Below are 20,275 nucleotides of genomic sequence, written 5' to 3' on the forward strand. Positions count from 1 at the left end.
CCCTCTGCGATCTCTGCACTCATCTAATCAAGGCCTCTTGCACATCCTCAATTTTAAACTTCTCATCCTCATTTTCAAATCCCTGCATGGCCTCACCACCACTAGCCCCCCACCACCCCATCTCTGCAAGTTCCAGCCCCACAACCCTTTGTGATGTCTGCACTCATTTAATTCTGACCTCTTGCACATTCCCAAATTTAGTTGCTCCATGATTGGTATGATTGGTGGCTGTGCCTTCAGTTGCCTAGGCCCTACACTCTGGAATTTAATCCCTAAATCTCTTCTCCTCACTACCCCTCTCTCCTCCTTGAAGACATGGCTTAAAGCCTGTCTCTTTGACCAAGGTTTTGGTCACTTGTCCTAACATCTCCTTATATGGCTCAAATTTTGTTTGATAACTCTCCTGGGGAGTGCCTTGGGACAGTAACTACATTGAAGATGTCATACAAATGTTGTTGCAGTATGACAAATAATTGATTAAAAGTTTTGAAAAAAGGTGATACTTGTAAGATAAGACAATCTGATCATCTATTTTATGAATATGGCTCATGGTTGCTTAACTGATATGAAATTATTTCAAGATCTCAGATAATGTGTTTTTTTACATGAAATATTCCCATATTTAGACTTTCCAGGAATTCAATCCTTTAAAAGAAAACTCATCAAACATTTCTCAGTGGATTGATTCACTCTGTTCTCTGGAACCAACGTGGATGTTCAAATATACCAATCACTCCTGGGAAAACTGGAAAATCCAGGCTAAAAAGCTGCTCAAACACCCAAGTTTGAGTAATGGAAGCAGGCATGCAGATTTGAGAATAAAAATTAGAAAGGTGGTACAATAGGTAAAAAGTTAAATTAGGGTGAAAAAAAGAGGAAAGGCAAGAATAAAAAAAATATATAGCTGGAAAAGAGGGATGCTGGTACAAGCACAGGTTTAAATGTTTTCATTTTTATGCATAATTATACTTTGGTGTTTCATTTAGTAGTTTAGTGGTAATATTGTAATAATAATGTTATTTCTGATGTTTGAATAGCTCTGTCATTTTAATATTTTTTATTTCAATGGCAGAGTGCCTAAATTGAAACCAACCCAGGAAAAAAGAAACAGTGGGCGGATCGTCTCAGCTTTGGACTAAGTACGGTAATGGGCAGGAAAAACGACATTTTACCCACTGGCTGCAATCGCAACTTTTCACACCATATCGTCCCAAACCATCCACATTCATTATGCATTCCCGGGATACATGCCGCTTCCATGGCAGGCGGGCTCTGGTTCACCAGCCATGCCATAATTTTGCCGCTTCATCACGCCAGGCACCACATTTAAAGTACAAAATAAAAGCAAAAGCAACAGCTTCCAGCCCAGCAGCCCAGGACAGCAGCAAAGAAGACATGGCCCCGAAAGACAAGAAGACTGCAGCCTTCGAGTGCCTTTTGGGTGCCGTGGAGGCCCGCTGTGATGTCCTCTACCGCCGCTCTGGCTGCAGGAGGTCCAGTAATCTCACCACTCCAGCTTGGTAGGCGATGGCAGTGGCAATCAGTGCCAATGCCGCACGGAGGAGGTTGGCCATCAATGTAGATAGTGGATGAATGATCTCATCAATGCAGCCAGGATATGGCAACCATCTCCTCACTTTAAACTCACACAATTAAGCCCATCATACATTCACTGGCATCTCACTCACTACCAGCTCAAGGGACATCACCACCCATTCTCACACACATACCCTCACATGTCCATCTGGCCTCATCTCCTCTGGAGACTGCCTCCTCAGCCCTCACCATCTTGAGGCCATTTGCACAGATCAACATGTGCCCCCCCCACACACCCTGGGATATCGCCCTTCCCCAGTACAGCCCTCGTCCTGCAGCCTCTTCCCTTGCCTGAGGCCACTTCTCCCCCTGCCCCAAGCAAGACCTTGCCCTGCAGGTGTTGAAAAGCCACCCACATATGGTGGATAGAGTCCTGCCCGTGAGCCCCCCTAAAAGTGATGTGTTGTGTGCGAAGCCTGGCGCTGATGACTGTGAGTGCTGTTGGACTGCGGTTCTTGCCACCAAATTTGGACGGTCTCACGAAGGTAAAGCTGGTGGTACTTCTCCACTGCTTTGAGGTGCCTATTGTAGGTTGTTCAAGTCTCCAAAGCATATAGGAGGGTGGGGGATCATTACTGCCCAGCAAACCATGACGTTAGTCTCAGCTTTGAAATCCTAGTTCTCCAATACCCTTTTCTTCAGTCGGCCATTGCTGACTGAACATTGGAGGCAATGCTGAGTTTTGTCATCTATGTCTGCCTTCATTGACAGGAGGCTCCCAAGATAAAGAAAATGGTTCACATTATCCAGGATCTCGCTGTTGATCTTAATCAATGGGGAGGTGTTTTGCTGTGGGAGCTGTTTGGAAGATGAGCAAATTTAAGAAATGCAAGGAACAGCACCAACTGCTATACATGGCATTTTTCAACCTCACAAAAGCTTTTGACTCTGTCAACTTTTGGAGTATCTTCCTCTGGAGGTCACCAGCATCACAGATGCCAGTCTTCAGCCAATTCGATTCACTCCATGTTATACCAAGAAACAGCTGAAGGCACTGGATACTGCAAAGGTTATGGGCCCTGATATTTTTTCGATAATAGTACTGAAGACTTGTGCTCCAGAATTGCCGCATCCCTCTCCAAGGTGTTCCAGTACAGCTACAATTCGGGCATCTACCCAGCTATATGGAAAATTGCACAGGTATGTCCTGTACACAAATAGCAGGGCAAATCCAACCCAGCCAATTACCGCCCCCCCCATCAGTCTACACTCCATCATCAGTGAAGTAATGAAAGGGGTCATCAACAGTGCTATCAAACGGCACTTGCTTAGCAATAACCTGCTCACTGATGCCTAGTTTGGGTTCCACCAGGGCCACTCAGAGCCTGACCTCATTACAGCCCCGGTTCAATATGGACAAAAGGGCTGAACTCCCGAGGTAAGGTGAGAGTGATTGCCCTTGACATCAGGCCACATTTGACCAAGCATGGCAACAAGGAACCCTAGCAAAACTGGAGTCAATGGGAATCAGGGGGAAAACTCTCTGCTGGCTGGAGTCAAGCCTAGCACAAAGGAAGATGGTTGTGGTTGTTGAAGGTCAGTCATCTCAGCTCCAGGACATCACTGTAGGAGTTCCTCGGGGTAGTGTCCTCGGCCCAACCATCTTCAGCTGCATCATCAATGACCTTCCCTCCATTATAATGTCAGAAGTGGGGATGTTCGCTGATGATTGCACAATGTTCAGAAGCATTCACAACTCCTCAGATACTGAAGCAGTCTATGTCCAAATACAGCAAGACCTGGACAATATCCAGGCTTGGGCTGACAAGCGGCAAGTAACATTCACACCACATAAGTGCCAGGCAATAACCATTTCTAACAAGAGAGAATCCAACCATCACCCCATGAGGTTCAATAGCATTACCATCACTGAATCCCCCACTATCAACATTCTGGGGGCTTACCATTGACCAGAAGCTGAACTGGACTAGCTATATAAATATTGTGGCTACAAAAGCAGGTCAAAGGCTAGGAATCCTGCAATGGGTAACTCACCTCCTGACTCCCCAAAGCCTGTCCACCATCTACAAGGCACAAGTCGGGAGTGTGATGGAATACTCTCCACTTGCCTGGATGAGTACAGTTCCCACAACACTTAAGAAGCTTGACACCATCCTGACAAAGCAGCCCACTTGATTGGCACCCCATCCACAAACATTCATTCCCTCTACCACTGACGCACAGTAGCAGCAGTGTATACCACCTACAAGATGCACTGCAGGAATTCACCAAGGCTCCTTCAACAGCACCTACCAAACCCACGATCACTACCATCTAGAAGGACAAGGGCAACAGATACATGGGAACACCACCACCTGGAAGTTCCCTTCCAAGACACTCACCATCCAGACTTGGAAATATATCACCGTTCCTTCACTGTCACTGGGTCAAAATCCTGGAACTCCCTCCCTAACAGCACTATGGGTGTACCTACACCACATGGACTACAGCGGTTCAAGAAGGCAGCTCACCACCACCTTCTCAAGGGCAACTAGGGGTGGGCAATAAATGCTGGCCCAGCCAGTGAAGCCCACATCCCATGAATGAATTTTTTAAAAATTGCCCGCCCTCAGAAATTCGGCACCATCCTGCAGCTACTCCATGATGAGATACAACCCGTGATCCTCAACAACTGAACAACTGCAAACCCTATCTCAGTGAAAACTGGGTTCAAACAAGGCTGTGTCATTGCACCCACTCTCCTCCAATTTCCTCACTGCAATACTGCACCTCACCTCCAGAAAATTACCCACAGGCATGGAGATAATCTGCAGAATAGACTGGAAACTGTTCAACTACACCGCCTTCAACCCAAAACCAAAACCAAAACCACTCCAACCTCAGACATAGAGCTTCTGTATGGAGATGATGCGAACATGCACGCTCACTCAGAAACTGAGCTCCAGGTCTCTGAAGCATATGAGACAATGTTCCTTTCATGAAACTCCCAAAAACAACAGAGAACCATCAGGTAGCAATGTTATGACATTGATTACAACACCTCTTTTCCTTGTGTTGTATTGGCTAATAAAGGTACAAAGAACCTTGTATTTATTCTATGAACCGTAAACTGTAACTGTTGCTTAATTTTTGAAGCTAAAATTGCAATAAAAAGAAATTAGACTTTGTTGACATCCTGGATTACTAGGATCTGCTTCTTTGTTTAATCAAGGTTTAAAAATGCCTGACTGTTTCACATAAATTGTTGCATTAAAGGCTGCATCTTGCCCCAGAATTCAACAATACCTTAAACAAAACTCAACAATCATTTCCCGGTGACTTGTGCGCTGGGCCCAAATAACAATTTGACTGAATGAAATTTAAATAATACCCTCGGGAGGAAATAACACATTTTCTCATTGCAGTGGAATAGCAAAGCAGGTCCAAAATATCAATATGCCTCATCTTTTTCGCCTCTACCATTCCTACACTGTTGCAAAAAATTGCTCATTCACTTATTAAAAGCGGTCCATCAAAAGGTAAGGGGCACAATCTTTTAAAGAGCTCGCCCTTTGCAAGACGAGAGGAGCTGGGATAAACCGCAATCTGCGGGACTGGGGGAATATGTTTGGGTACTCACTGAAGCCTACCACAGCCAGGGACAAAGTGATGACAATGGAGATCCAGGATACCCACAACGCCTTCTTGCGGTAGCTCTGGGCTTCGTGGGGTTTCAGCTTTTGACTGCTTTCCAATAAACCTAGAAGAAAAGGTCACGAAGAAATGAATCGTCTTGCATGATTTGTATGGTTAAGCGGCGTTCGCTGGCCAGATCCCAGGTGAGTGGAGGGATTATCAAAAACAAGTTGAAATGTATTGCACATTTTAAAACCAGCAGTATAAACCCATAGAGGCCAGTGAAATCTCGAAGGACTTAAGTTGTTTTAAGGAAATTTTATTGGAAGCTTCGTCCTTGAAATGTTCAATAATTCACAACTATTCCCTCTGCCAGTGTCAATGTATCTGTGCTGGGTCAACTTGATCTCCGCATAAAAATACATAAAACGTTTAATCTTGATGAATAATTAATAATCGAACTTCCTAAACGGCTCCAATGATTGTAAAGTGCTTCTCTGTTTAAAGTCAAACTGCGGCGACCATATATGTCTAACATTGTGTTGTCTGTCTAAAAGTTTTCAAACCCCCTGATAACTCTAATTCACAAAACATTAGCTTAACGTTACACCCCGGCTGCTGTTAGTCTCACACAGCCTCCAGCCTTTCTCTCTTCTACATCTTCACTGCATGTGGTGAAACCGGATTGCGGATCTCACACTCACCTCTGTTCTCCACCATATCACCGAACTGCGCACTTTCACTAATTCTCATTTCGTTGTCTTTGTCCATCTTGAACCGTTCTTTCTGCTGACCAGAGATGGAGGGATGCTGGACGCTCTGGTGTTCAGTGGTCGCCTGGTTTGTGGAGGAAGCCGGCAGATCTGGAGGTGGGGACTCCATGGTTAAAGTACTATGCGGGGAATGTAGCACACTGACGAGATGTCTGCACACCCAGCAGAAGATGGAGCGAGAGAGAAAAGGAGAAAGGTTTCAACGCTAGCTCACGTATCAGAAGGACTCTCGATTCATCAGCACAGAGCTGTAAATTGGCGAACAGGCTCTAATTAAAATTCGGAGTTTCGTCAAATCAGTTCTGAACCACTGTCGGATTCTTGTGTCTTTATGACCAGACTGTGTGACGAAGCATTCATATCAATCTGCAGTGGGGGGGGGGGGGGGGGGGAAAGAAAAAAAAACATTCAAACATAAATAAGTTAATGACATTCAGCAGATGCGTGCGCTAATATTTGTGCCACAAGATGCAAACTGACAAAAATATTTTCTCTTTAAGTCTGCACCGTGAGTACTGTTCCGTCTCCCAAGCTCGAAGTAAACACAGGGCGCTCCTCCCCCTTGAGTGAATTCCACACCTTGGTTTCTGAGGCAAGCACAACATAAGATTCTCCTTGTGACAGGCGTTGCTGGGTAGCGCCGTGAACCCACTCAGAAACACATTAGATGGTGCTTAAAACAGTTGTAAATTCGCACTGACATCGGGAGAAAAAAAACGAGGAAAGGTTTGGGGAATTGTAGTGATTAAAGCGGTTTTCTGTGCAGTCCTGTGAGCCTATGCACACAAGTTCAAGCGTCACTAATGCAAGAGCCGTTCCAAACCCGAACTTCTGCCCACTACAGAGTTTCGGAGAGGATTTTCAAACCCGGGAAGATCGTATTACAGCAAACAATCCAGCGCGGACTAAATGGGCTTGGCTTGTATTTATGTATTTAGCATTCCTATTTTAAATACGGGTCATCAAAATTGGCTTTATGCCGATTTGAGCTGCTGCTCTCTCGCAAGATAGGCGATCAATTTTAACTCCTTGGGGAGTCTGTGCCTGAGCTGTCAGGTTACAATCTAATCCCCAGGTCAGATGATGGATGGCGCTCTTCTTGTGCTACAAGTCACACTGAGATTTTACTTTCCTCGTGTTCAGAACAGTAGTAAGCAAAGCTTTTCAGGATATATAATTATAGTCTGAATGTTAATTGCGCGTATGACAATATAAGGTCTTTGATCTGATTTATGGATTGTGATAATAATCTCATTAAATTTACCAGAATGCCTAGTCTGTAGATTTACACAGATTCTCCGTATTAATGATGCTGCAAGCGATCATTAATGACTCTATCTTTGGTGCTAAATAATAGACGAATTCCGTATTGTCTGATCGTTGGATCTGTTAGATAAATACATTTTAATGTGTCTTGAATAAATAAACGATATATAAATCAGGTAGCTATGCCTGTTAAACAAAGAATGTCATGTTTGTATTTATATCACTACTGTCCCCAAAAAGAGATGCTGCTTTGTAAAAGACGAAATACTGAGTGTTATATATAAAGAGATTATATATGTAAAATCTGTTATTGATTAATATTAGTCAGCAGGTCATGTATCATTGGTCCATATTGAGATCACATTTAATACATCATATTGTCAGTACGCACGTTCATTTTCAAAAATAACACCACTGTGAAACACTGGCCTATGCGATTACTTGGTGCAAAACCCACTATATGTTAATCGTGAGCGCGCATGTTGTGAAGGAGCGAGTAAATATTCTCCTGTTGAAAAGCTAACTGAATTTCTTCCTGTTCCGAACCAAATCATACAAAATTTAGTTTATAAACGGCGATGCTGGGAATTAGGTGCAACAGTTGGCTGAAAGCACACATGCTGTAGGTCCAGGCTGCAAATTTAGATCCTTGTCCGTGTTCCAGTTTCGCCCGACAAGTTTGCGCGAGTCGAAACGCTACTGTGGCCATAAATGTGTCCTCGACATTTATTATATACATTTTGTGAGGTTCTTTTCCCACCTATATCTGTTCAGCTTTTATACTGAGGAGCATCTGCTTGAACATATTAACACATTCAGGTGATTACACACCAACTCACCCCTATCACACGAGCTGCAAACTAACATTAACATTAACTCCTTGGGGAGTCTGTGCCTGAGCTGTCAGGTTACAATCTAATCCCCGGGTTAGATGACGGGTGGCGCTCTTGGCATTTTAGAAACCCCACTTGTTCCCCACCATATAGGTTAGCAGTGACTAGAAGTTTTAAGGCTTCTTCAAATATATTCTGCGAAGTGACATTCGGGCAGTTTAATTTGAAAATTGCCCCGCGCTTCTACTATCTGCGTGAACAAATTATTCAACTGAGCTTTATTTTCATGTTTTTTTATTAATAGCCATGCATTCTGACAATTACAGCAGTAAATAACACAGATCACAGTAACAAGTGTCCGTTCGAGTGTTTGGAAGGATTTGGAAGGGTAGCTGGTTGTCTAAGATCAAATGGTGGACCAGTAACTTACCGGAGTGCGTTATTAAAAAGGAACATCTAGTAACTTATGGTCATTATATTAAGCCCTAAGATAAAAGCAAAATACTGCGGATGCTGGAAATCTGAAATAAAAACAGAAAATGCTGGAAAGGCTCAGCAGGTCTGGCAGCATCCGTGGAGAGAGAAACAGAGTTAACATTTGGAATCTGTATGCCTTCTTTTATTTTCATTACATTAGTCCGTTTGGGAAACATTTCTACTTCAAAAGAAGCAATTAAGTAAAACCAGGTGCCATGTTATCGGTTTTATTGCTACGTGAGGACAACGCCTCATGAAACTTTGATAAAGGCTCCAGTTAGTTACACTACAGTTACTGACCTCTGGGTCAGAGTGAGCTTTGACCCAAGGTTTGTGCACACAGCCTGGAAATCGCCTTTCCCCTACACGGCCATGTCAGCGGGAGTTGTGTGAACTGGTGCAGCAAGTCCTAAAAACAAAAAACTACTGCGGATGCTGGAAATCCAAAACAAAAACAGAATTACCTGGAAAAACTCAGCAGGTCTGGCAGCATCGGTGGAGAAGAAAAGAGTTGACGTTTCGAAACGTCAACTCTTTTCTTCTCCACCGATGCTGCCAGACCTGCTGAGTTTTTCCAGGTAATTCTGTTTTTGTTTTGCAGCAAGTCCTGCCTGCTGAGCGCACAGGTGTAAATTTCTATCAGAGTTCCGTATCGCAGAGAGCATTTTCACACTGCGTGTGCCCTACCATCGCACATCTGCTAATGCATATTGCTTAAGATGAACCTCTTTTCCTGTTTTCATTGCACAAAACGTCCTAATATCATCTATTTTAAATGGGCGTTAAAATTAGTCTACACCTCCCATGGCAGGAATTGATCCCTTCAATCTGCAATGAATAAGTTTGCAACCCCCTCCCTGCTCACACATTCTATATTCCTCATGATTATCTTTATTATTGTCAGGCTTAACTTTATCATATTCCTCATTTAAAAATTGAGTTTAATTTTGATCTGTTTACCCATGGTTGCAGCCCTTTTTCAACACATAGGGACTGTATTTCCTCAGCGGAAACATTGGATTCCTGTTGTAATTCTGGCAGGAATTCACAGATCCAATAACACCAATTTGCCTTTATATAATGCCTTTAGATTGCAAAATATCCCAAAGTGCTTCACAGGAATGTTACCAAACAAAAATTGATGCCAAACCACTGGTTTGTTTGCGTTGTCTATTTGCAAGTTACAGACATTGCTTTCAGTTCCCCAGTCACTTGATTTAATAGAAGAATGAAGTATAATACCAAGGTTACAGATGACACCACTGAATCATCCAGCAGAACCAACCCCTTTTCCACAGTTAGTGTGACTAATTGTACCAAAGCTTCCTCTAGTAAATCTAATTCCTATCTTCAAAAAGGGAGACTTGTCTACTTGTGGAGTGAGTTCAGATTAATGGTGCATAACTATAAGGTAAGCACTAAGAGATCACGTGAAGAATATAGGAAGAATATTTTCATACTGAGAATGGTGAGAAAGTGAAGTTTGCTGCCACGTGGAGTGGTTGAAGAGAATAGCTTTGAAGAGCAGGATAAATGCTGACATGAGGAAGCAGGAAATAAAGGGGTGGAATGAAGACCAGTTGGTCTGTAGTTTCGATGTAATTTTATGTAATAGTACAGCTACTTCTCACCTCCAGCATCATTTGTTATGATCAATGCAAAATATTTATAGAAAATTTCTGCCATGCCTTCAATTTTCATAGTCTCCCATATTTATCACTGAATAATCATATCCTATCTGATTATTCTATTACATTTTATGCATTTATAAAGCTCTTATTGTTCCCTTTTATATAGTCTGCTGGTCTTTTTATATTACATTTTAGTCCTTCTAATCTTCCCTGCCCCCCCCCCCCTTCCCCATTACACATTCTATATTTCTCATTATTATCTTTATTATTGTTAAGTTTAACTTTATCATATTCCTCATTTAATTTTGATCCATTTACCCATCGAACTCTATACTTGGTTACATCCCTTTGTCAACATATATGGGCTGCATTCCCTCAGTAGCTCTACTGGACTCCTGTTGTAATTCCGGCAGGAATTCGCTGATCCAATAACAACAGCTTACCTTAATATAACACCTTTAAGTAATAAAACATCCCAAAGAGCTTCATAGGAAACAAAACAAAAATTGACACCAACATACAAAAGGAAACATTGGAATAGATAACCAAAAGCTTGGTCAAGGATTTAAAGTTCTGATGAAGAGTCATATTGCATTTGAAACATTAACTTTGTTGCTCTCTCCACAGATGCTGCCAGACCTGCTGAGTTTTTCCAATGTTTTATGTTTGTATTTCAGGTCTCCAGCATCTGTAGTGTTTTTGCTTTTAACTTACGCTTTAAAGAATGCCTTAAAGGAGGAAAAAGAGGTAGATGGATGGAGAGGTTCAATGAGAGAATTGCAAAGCTTGGGGTCCAGGCAGATGAAGGCACTCCAAATCTGGGCACAGTGCACTGATCAAAATCAGGGCTGCACAAAAGGCCATCATTGGAGGAGTGCAGAAATCCCTGAGAGTTGTAGGGTTGGAGGAGTTTACAGAAATAGGCAATGGTGATGCCATGGAAGGATTTGAAAACAAGAATGTGAATTTTAATATTAGGTGTATCCAGATCAGGAGCCATTGTAGGCCAAGGGTGAAGGAGCGAATGGGACTTGGTGAAAATTGGATACAGGCAACATAGTTTTGGATGAGCTCAAGTTTATGGAACGTGAAGGATGATCATAAAAATGACTGCAAACAGATATGTTGGGACCTGACCATAGTTGCCAAATCTCAATTGACCGGGCAAGATGTGGAGCATCCACCAGCTTTTCACAAGGTCAGTAATGTCAAAGAGACTGGTGCTAAGTCTACATAAGCTACCCCAGTCTATAATGGACCCAGCGTAAAACTTAAGACACATATATCCAGTGAAATAAGGCACACCAGTCTCCAGAAGGATGGTGAGTTCCAAGTTAAGCATGTGATCCTGATGCATGAAGTTGGATTTTTTTTTCTTAATTTTATTATTGCTCAAGGAGAGACCTGTATGGTGTGTCCAGGAAACCTGGGCACCAGTCCACCCTACTCCAATTCTAGGCAGGCACCAGAATTTCCAGTATCTTGAGGCCACAGGCTATCTATTTTATGGTCATGTGGATGTGAGAGCTGGCCAATCCGATATTAGTGAGGTGAAGCTGAAGGTAAGCTGAATCCACAAACTCCTGGAAACTCAGTGTTGGAGGGCACCAATTGATACAATTCTTGACCATACATTTACAGTACCATTTTTATTTTGTACTCTCAGCATCTTATATTTGAAAATTTCCCATTGCTACTTTGTTAACTTGTTTAGCTTTTCTCACTTATTAGCTTTCACCAGGCCCCTTTTTACCTCACTGAGCTTTGTCTTGTTTTCAGTCTAGCACCTTTATGTTTGATGCTTCTTACCTTTTATTACATTTCCCAGATCTAAGTCAAACAATGCTTAGTTCTCTCTGAATTGAATGAGATACTTTCAACGACAACAACAGCAATTACAATAGATAAAAACAAAAAGCTAAAAGCTACTGCGGATGCTGGAAATCCAGAACAAAAACAGAATTACCTGGAAAAACTCAGCAGGTCTGGCAGCATCGGTGGAGAAGAAAACAGTTGACGTTTCGAGTCCTCATGACCGAAGGGCCGAAGGGCAATTACAATAGCTTGCATTCATACAGAGCCTTTAATGTGGAGAAATGGGTGTCAAGCCAAACAAGGAAATACTAGAAAGAATGAGCAAAGGCTTGGTCAAAGATATGGGTTTTAGGGACAAATTTAAAGAAGAAGGGGAATTGAGAAACTCTGAGTTTTAAGCAGGAAATTCCAGTGTATAGGACCTGGATGTCTGAAGGTACTGCCACCAAAGGTTGGGGCAAAGAGAGGAGGAACATACAAGATTCAAAGAAATTAGGGGAAGGGAAGGGATTTAAATATAATGATCAGAATTTTAAAATGGTGTCATTGGGCCAATTTGGCCAATGTAGGTCAGCAAAAACAGGTATGATGCTTGAACAGAACTTGATGTAGAATGGGCAGCAGAGTTTTTTATAAACTGAAGTTTATGGAGAATGGGGGCCCAACTCAGAGATCATTGATAAAAACAAAAAGCCTGTTCTGCTGAAGGGCCATGAGGGCTCGAAACGTTGACTGATTTCTTCTCCGCCGATGCTGCCAGACTTGCTGAGTTTTTCCAGGTAATTCTGTTTTTATTTTGTGTCAGAGATCATTGAAATAGTTAAGTCTGGAGGTGATAAAGTCATGGATGAGAGTTTCAGCTATTTTGGTTGTTTCAGATGCTTTTGGACTTTTTTTTAACTCTACAAAATCATTCTCTACTGCACATTCCTACATTACAACTCGCAAATACCCTAAAAGTCATGCCCCTTATATAAGTTATTTGTAATACTAAGAAATACCCCATAGCTTGTATCAAAATGTATGTGGCCTCACGATTCCAATCTACAGTAAGTGCTGTCTGGAATCGAACATAAGGTGACTTTTAATATTGGAACAACCTATCATAGCACCACCTACAGGGATGACAAGTTTTGCAGGTAAATAAGGAAGCTGAACAAAGATTATCTTATTTGTTCTTGAAATGTGAGTCATGTTGGAAAGATTGCACTGTATTTTCATTCCCTATCCATAGTTGCTCTGAGATGACAGTGGTGGGCTTTCTTTTTGTACTGTTACAGTTCTTGTGATGGCACAAATATAATGGGTTTAAGTAGGGATTCCTGTACATTAAAAAATTTGAAATCTTTGCATTCATATAACACTTTGCGCGACCACTGGACATCCCAGCACTTTACAGACAATAAAGTACTTCTGGAAGTATAGTTACTGTTGTAATGTGGGAAATATGGCAACCAATTTGCGCTCACCAAACTCATACAAATAGCAATGTGATAATTAATAGATGATATGTTTTTGTGATGTTGACTGAGGGATAAATATTTGCCAGGACATTGGTGATAATCCCCTAGCTCTTCTTCAAAATAGTGCCATAGGATTGTTTGCATCACCAAGCAGCAGATAGGGCCTCCATTTAACATCTCATCCAGAAGGCAGCACTTTGACAGTGCAGTACTTCCTCAGCCTTGATTTTTACACTCAGGCCCTAGTGTGGGACTTGAACCCAGAACCTTGTGATTCAGAGTTGAGAGCACTACCAACTGAGTAACAGCTGACACTGCAATATCCCTGCAGTTAACTCAGTGATGAGAAAGAACAGCAACATATGTCCAAATTAGAGTGGTGTGTGACTTGGAAAGAAACATGTGAGTGAAGGTGTTTCAATGAAATTGTTGCTCTTGTTTTTCTCAGTGATAGATGTTGCAGGGGAGAAAGATGTTGTTGAAGTATTCTTAGTGAGTTGCTGAAGTGCACCCTGGAAATAATACTGCAGCTACAACATGCCAACATGCTCCAGCCTGAATGGAGTCAAGCCTCCTGAGTGTACTTGCAGCTGCACCCATTCAGGCATGGGGGTGAGTATTCTATATGCATTTTAACATGATGCTGGTCTTCCACCTCCAATATCTCCAATTCAAGGTTTCACTGCAAGGCAAAGTAATGCAGAATAGAAGAAACCACTACAAAGCAAAGGATCTTTTCTGGAGCACATTACAAGATTCATTCTCCAATGATTCAAACACCAGAAACAACCTTTCAGCATACCAATGGTTCCCACAAACTTTCCTTGTCCTGTGCAAAAAAGAACTAGTTTATTGGAGTGCCGAAAGATGAAAAAATCAGGGCAGAGTCAACGCAGTAGACAGCAAATGCAAAATGTGCATTGCATGCTAGCTTCCCATTCAGGGAGGCGAATTTGGTGTATATGTACATAAATCATTGAAGATGGCAGGGCATGTTGAGAGAGCAGTTAATAAAGCATATAATATCTTAGGTTTGATTAAAAGTGGCATTGATTACAAGAGTAAGGAGGTCATGTGAATTTGAATAAGACACTAGTTAGGCTTCATCTCGAGTACTGCATCCAGTTCTGGGCACCATACTTGAGGAAGGATGTGAAGGCATTGGAGAGAGTACAGAGGAGGTGCACAAGAATGATTCCAGGGATAAAGAATTGTAGCTACGAGGATAGATTGGGGAGGTTGGGATTGTTTCCCTTGGAGAAAAGAAGGCTGAGAGGAGACTTGATATAGGTATTCAAGATCCTGAGGGGTATGGACAGGGTAAATAGTGAGAAACTGTTCCCACTCAAGACAGCATCAAGAACTAAAGGGCACAGATTCAAAATAGTAATTATCTACAGCATTCCAAATTTTGGATAAGTGTTCAAGAGCAAATTAATCAGCTATCCTCCCACATCACTGTTGAGCTGTCATGTCTTCCAAGGCTTATGAACAAGGGGGCACTTCTGTAACAAGCAGATCCATGACTAAATGAATGCAGGAACACACAACATCCTGAAGGATATTACAAAGGTCACCAGAGGCAGTCCATGGCAATAAGAACTCAAAGTGTTAGTCATTTTGATATCAACCAGTAGAATGATGTGTACTGTGGAGTTTGGTACAGCTCATCATGGTTGAAATGAAGTTTGGAGCAGTATCACTCTTCACTCAGGTTCACTTACGAGCAGGTGTCTGTAAACTCAGAGGGAGGCCTGTCAGCAGTCAGGTTGGAGCCTCCTGCAATAAATCTTTATGTACCACCCCTCCATTCAATCCTTCAGTTTCTCATCATCCTTCAGAAATGTGATGGTGAGAGGTATCCCCATAGCGAACCCTGTTGTGAATCCTCCTATGTGCTGTTACCTCTTTCAAGAAGTGGCATTTTAAAGAAATTCTGTGCATGGGCTAAAGGGAGGAATGTTTCCTGTTGGGAACAATAAAAAGGACTAAAGCTCTGGCCCCAAATGGCCTGTCAATAAAAGAACTTAAAAATCTCACAGAAGTCCTTGAGCTCAATTAAACTAAAAGTTTTTAAAAATGGAGAATGCCATAAGTTCAGTTCTGTAGGCAGCAATTATAATGATAGTCAGCCTCTAATAAGCCTGCATATGACCTTTACTTTTCTTGTCTGTTAAATTCTGATCCTTACTGAGTCCACGATAAGTTGTACTGGCAATGGATGTTTCTTTATACATACTTCCAAAGTATTAGGTTTAATTGCAGTGGGAATGAGAGGAAATTTGATATAAGTTGTCTTAAACATATATTTGCATTATCCCAGTGTACAAGCGAGAGATGTGCATGTTGGCATGTCCCAACATCCAGCGGACACTTAGATGTGGTGAAGGCATTTGTGGTAAAATTGTCCTGTCCAAAATTCACCCATCCACCTCAGAATCCACTGAGAGCACTATTGATTTCTGTGGTCATGAAGTACAAGCCCTGGGCTTTTAGGAGAGGCTAAGATGCCCAAATAATAACTTGAATGCAGGTATTAAAAGGGACATAAAGCAATTTAATGAATAAATTCAACTCTGCTTGTGAAAGAGTTGTTTTGAATTTATTTTGCTTTAAGCCTTATTTCAGAAATTAACATTTCAGTTACCAAGAACAAGAATGGAGGAAAAGTTTTTCAGAAAACATTTTGAGCTAAACCAACGACCCTGATAAACAAATGTTTATATTGGAACTTCCATGATAAGTGTTGGCAAATTATTGCAGGAAGTAATGTGGACTGCAACTGCAGGATTATTAATAATAATATATAAATTATACAATAACAGGCGATTGCCACATTGCTGATTGATCATCAGTATTCTGAACAAAAACAGAATTACCTGGAAAAACTCAGCAGGTCTGGCAGCATCGGTGGAGAAGAAAAGAGTCGACGTTTCGAGTCCACATGACCCTTCAACAGTATTCTGATATCGTTTGCATAGCATATGGAAATCACATTGCACTAGAGCCATTCCTTCCTTATTGCTAATTCATTCTGGATAAACAGTCTGTTATAAGGACATTTTTTGGAAAGCTAGTTTGTGCGTGGTGGATGTATTTGCATGTACATTCCAAATGCATATTGTCTGAGATTTATCATCTCAAGGTTACAGATGTTGTTGTCGCACAAGACTTGAATTGCCACTTTACTTAATAATCTTAATTTACCTCCTAAACTGATGCAACTCCTATCCAATGTACAGATGCACACTTCAAACAGTTCCTGTTTTCAGTAAAGTTGTACATTTTAATACATAAAAATAATATACAAATTACTGCAACAATATAAATCATCATGAAATATTTGTGCAGCATAAGGTCTAAAAGTATAAACCTTTAGGATGGATATAGTCCAATTTTTAAACTGTTATCTAAACAGTGCATCAATGATGTTGTTCAGCCTCCATTAGAACTGAAGTCTTGCAGGATTAATTATTGAGTCTGTGGAGTTGTACAGTTATGATTTTGCTTGATTGTCACCTTCAGTGTAGTGGCATAACATGACTATAATTAACTATAATTTTACTGAAGTTGCGCAATCTTGTCAATATATTTTAAAACTATTTTAGCAAGAATAAATCAGTTACCTGTATTTATATCTAAAAGTGCCAAAAGGTGCCCAGCTTCAATCTCTGCTCCTGGCCCTGTCAGTTTACAGAATCACTGGGGAACAGATTGGAGGTGCATTACCACTGAAGATGCCAGAAAATTCAAGATATGTGCTAAGTTCAGGGAGGCAGTCAGGTTTCCCCTCTAAAAAGTTTTTAAGAAAACCTTTAGAAAAGTGACTTCCTTATTTTTTTTAAATCGTAGGAGACATTTTCAGGAATTCAGGCTAAAATCCTGGCCTAGGTCCCCAGATGGGGCCCACACCTACCATGGTGAGTGGCCAGTACATCTGTTTTCGCCATGGGCGGAATCGTCCCAGATTTGCACAAAGTGCGGTAGCAGGCGGGATAAAAGATATTTTACCTGCCGGCCGCAATGGCGGGTTTTTGCACTGTAGAATTCCACTCCTGGCGCATCCCACATCATTAATAATGCATTCATGGAAACACACTGGATCACTAACAGGTGGGCTTGGATTTGCCCTTCATGCCATGACCTCAGCGCTTCCTCGCTCCGGACACCGTATTTAAATCATGCCAAAGTGCAGCCTACTTCATGTCTACACACAGGCAGCAGATGGCCCCGATAGCAAGGAAGACCGCTGCCCCAAATTTAGTGATACCTCTCTAGGGAATCTGCTGAACACAGTGGAAGTCGCCTCGATGTCCTCTACCCCTGCCCTGGCCACAGGAGCTCCACCAGAGTCACCAATCCAGCTTGGGAGGTGGTGGCAGCAGCGGCTAGCACCAGCGGAGCACAGAGGAGGTCAGCCATTCAGTGCAGGAAGAGGGTTAATGATCTCATCCGTTCTGCCAGTGTAAGTCAACCCCTTCACTTTCAACTCACATGCTCACAAACCCATCACACGTCCACAGGGGTCTCACACCTCAAGGGGCAACAGCACTGACTCTCACATGCACCCTCACACCTCCATCAGGCTCATATTCAATGGAGCTCATGTCCTCATCCCATCCATGGCTCTGCTCACCACATAAACATTCCACGCAGTGCCATGCGTCCTGCTCACACTCTCTCCATCTGTTTTCATGCAGGAGAAGCTGGTTCACAAAAGCAGAGAGACTGGGGGGTGGAGTGGCCCACATTAGGCCGCTCACTCATTTTGAGGAGGCTGCCATCGTACTGACAAGTGCAGCAATAGTGAGGTCAGCAGCTAACATCCATGTGAGGATCCTGCACCACACCCCTCTTTCAACATAACTTTGAGTGCTCTCTCTCCTGCTTTTAACCGTGCTGCCATACACTAATTATCTCTACTTTGGTTCACAGGGCTCTCTGCCAAGCGACCGATGCCCTCAGCCAGCCAGTCCCTCAACTCTATCCAGATCCTCAGCTCCAGCCAACAGGACACCTCCTCCATTGAAGAGCTGGAAATAAGCGGCCTGGAGGACCCATCACAGCACTTACCCACACTCTCCATCAGTGCAGAGACACACACCTCGGTGGGACCTAGATCTAGAGCAGGCTCAGATTCAAAATCTGGTGGTCACCGCATGGACACATGTCCACAGCAAGAGGAGGCAAGTTCGGTCGAGCTCCCCGGCACTCGGGGGACTTATGGGGAAGAGGCATCTGTGAGGTCTGAGTCACATGACGAGCCTCTGAATTTGGCCTTCCAACTCATTGTGGAGAGTCAGCAGAAGGCGGGGGAACATCCCACAGAACTGTTGGAAGCCCTCAGCAGAGTAGCGCGCAAGTTGGAGGAATGCGTTCACCTGTTCTCTAATGAAGTGGTGCCCACATGTGCATGTTGGAGGTCTCCACGGGAATGATGGTAGACGCCGTGGAGACGCTGGTCCAGCAGAACACGGGGATGTGCGCAGACCTGCAGTCCATCACTGTAGCCATGGGTGAGTTCCTGCAGTGGCAACGCAAGAGGGAAATAGGGCACCCCGATGTCCCTCCAGGTACTCCTTCCCCTCAAGGAGTCAGTCCGGGGCCATTGGGCACCCGAAGGGAGGAGAAGCGGCAGCTGGACACCCCTGGGTCATCCACTGAGGAATCTCAGAGGCTGTCCTCTCCCTCCGAGTCCCCTTTGCCTGTGACCCCCTCAACCTCGTCCTCTGTCATTGCAGAGGGAGCAGCTGGCCCACAGGAGGACAGCCAAATCAAGCTGGGGCTTCCAAGGCCTCAGCTGTCCAGAGGACACACGCAAAATCATCAGACGCAACAGGGCCAACCATTGTACAGGCTGTCTCCACCCCTGCTGGATGTCAGGGCAGCACCTAGAAGTGTTCGGCCTAGAAAAGTTAAGAATTTCTGATCACAAGTGATTGCACAGATGAACACATTTTGTCACTTTATTATCTGAAAATATATTCACTTCCACTGAATAATGTGTAATGTTGTCTTTCAGCTTCATTGGCAGGCTCCGCGAGTTCTCCCAATGCATCCCCCCAGCCTTCATCCATCACACTCATCTCACTGTCCTGAGCATTTTCAATGTTGCCTGCTGGGGTTCTCTTTCAGTTGTCCATCTGAGCTGACCTGCATCCCCGCCCACCCACTGATCGCACTCCCATGCAGTACCTGTGCCCGTCCAACACACGGCTTCGCTCACTTTTGATAACGATGACCGTAGTCAGATTTTTGCTCAACTCCCCTGTACTTTCCCCTCTCCCTGTTGCCCATGCCCTTTCCCCCATCACTGTCGCTGCTGCCGCTACCGATGCACCCTCATCCTCCAGGGTCTGGTATCTATAAGGCTCCAGCGTCTTCTTTTCCTCGGCTGTCTGCAATCTGAGCTAGGTCCTAACAGTAAGTCCTGGCTTCTGCACGCCACACTTGTCCAGACATGTTCCGGGCTGGCATGTTTTCCTGCTGACGTAACAGTGAATTTGGCATTGGCTGGGGGGGGCGGGATGCAGGGGTGCGATTCTGGTGAGGCTTTACTTTGCATCCCATCAGCTGGATGCAAAGAGGGTTCACGCCGGCCTCCAGCGGGATTGGTGCTCCGCCATGGCAGACACCATTGGATGATCCTGCTGTGCCAGCGTGAAACTGATTGTTGGCCTTCTCACCATATTGTCTCCCTCGCTGTCCGCCATGATGCCTGACGCCCACGGGGCTGGAAAATTCCAGCCTAAGTGTCCCATGCTGAGAATACACTGGGTCTGATTAAAGACTGAGGTTGCAGAAGCTCTCAAGTTCAAGTTAGGGAGAATCCCCACACTCCAAAC

General features: G+C 43.3%; 1 protein-coding gene across 4 annotated transcripts in view; it reads right to left on the reverse strand.

Moving 5' to 3' along the window:
- Positions 1 to 7,377, reverse strand: part of LOC144686777 (transmembrane protein 163a-like) — a 213,217-nt gene extending 205,840 nt beyond the window's left edge. For 2 of the 4 annotated variants that reach the window (XM_078552474.1, XM_078552471.1), the window contains exons 1-3: positions 6,453 to 7,377; positions 5,877 to 6,311; positions 5,177 to 5,296 (exon numbers count right to left, since the gene is read on the reverse strand). In XM_078552474.1, coding sequence (XP_078408600.1) covers positions 5,177 to 5,296; positions 5,877 to 6,054 — 298 coding nt within the window. In that variant the 5' untranslated portion in view covers positions 6,055 to 6,311; positions 6,453 to 7,377. Of the gene's footprint in view, positions 1 to 5,176; positions 5,297 to 5,876; positions 6,312 to 6,425 lie in introns of all 4 variants that reach the window. The other 2 variants (XM_078552473.1, XM_078552472.1) reach the window with 2 other exon arrangements.
- Between the last annotated feature and the right edge of the window lie 12,898 nt (positions 7,378 to 20,275).

The sequence above is a fragment of the Cetorhinus maximus genome, chromosome 11, assembly GCF_964194155.1.
Source record: "Cetorhinus maximus chromosome 11, sCetMax3.hap1.1, whole genome shotgun sequence".
In the NCBI taxonomy this organism is placed as follows: Eukaryota; Metazoa; Chordata; class Chondrichthyes; order Lamniformes; family Cetorhinidae; genus Cetorhinus; species Cetorhinus maximus.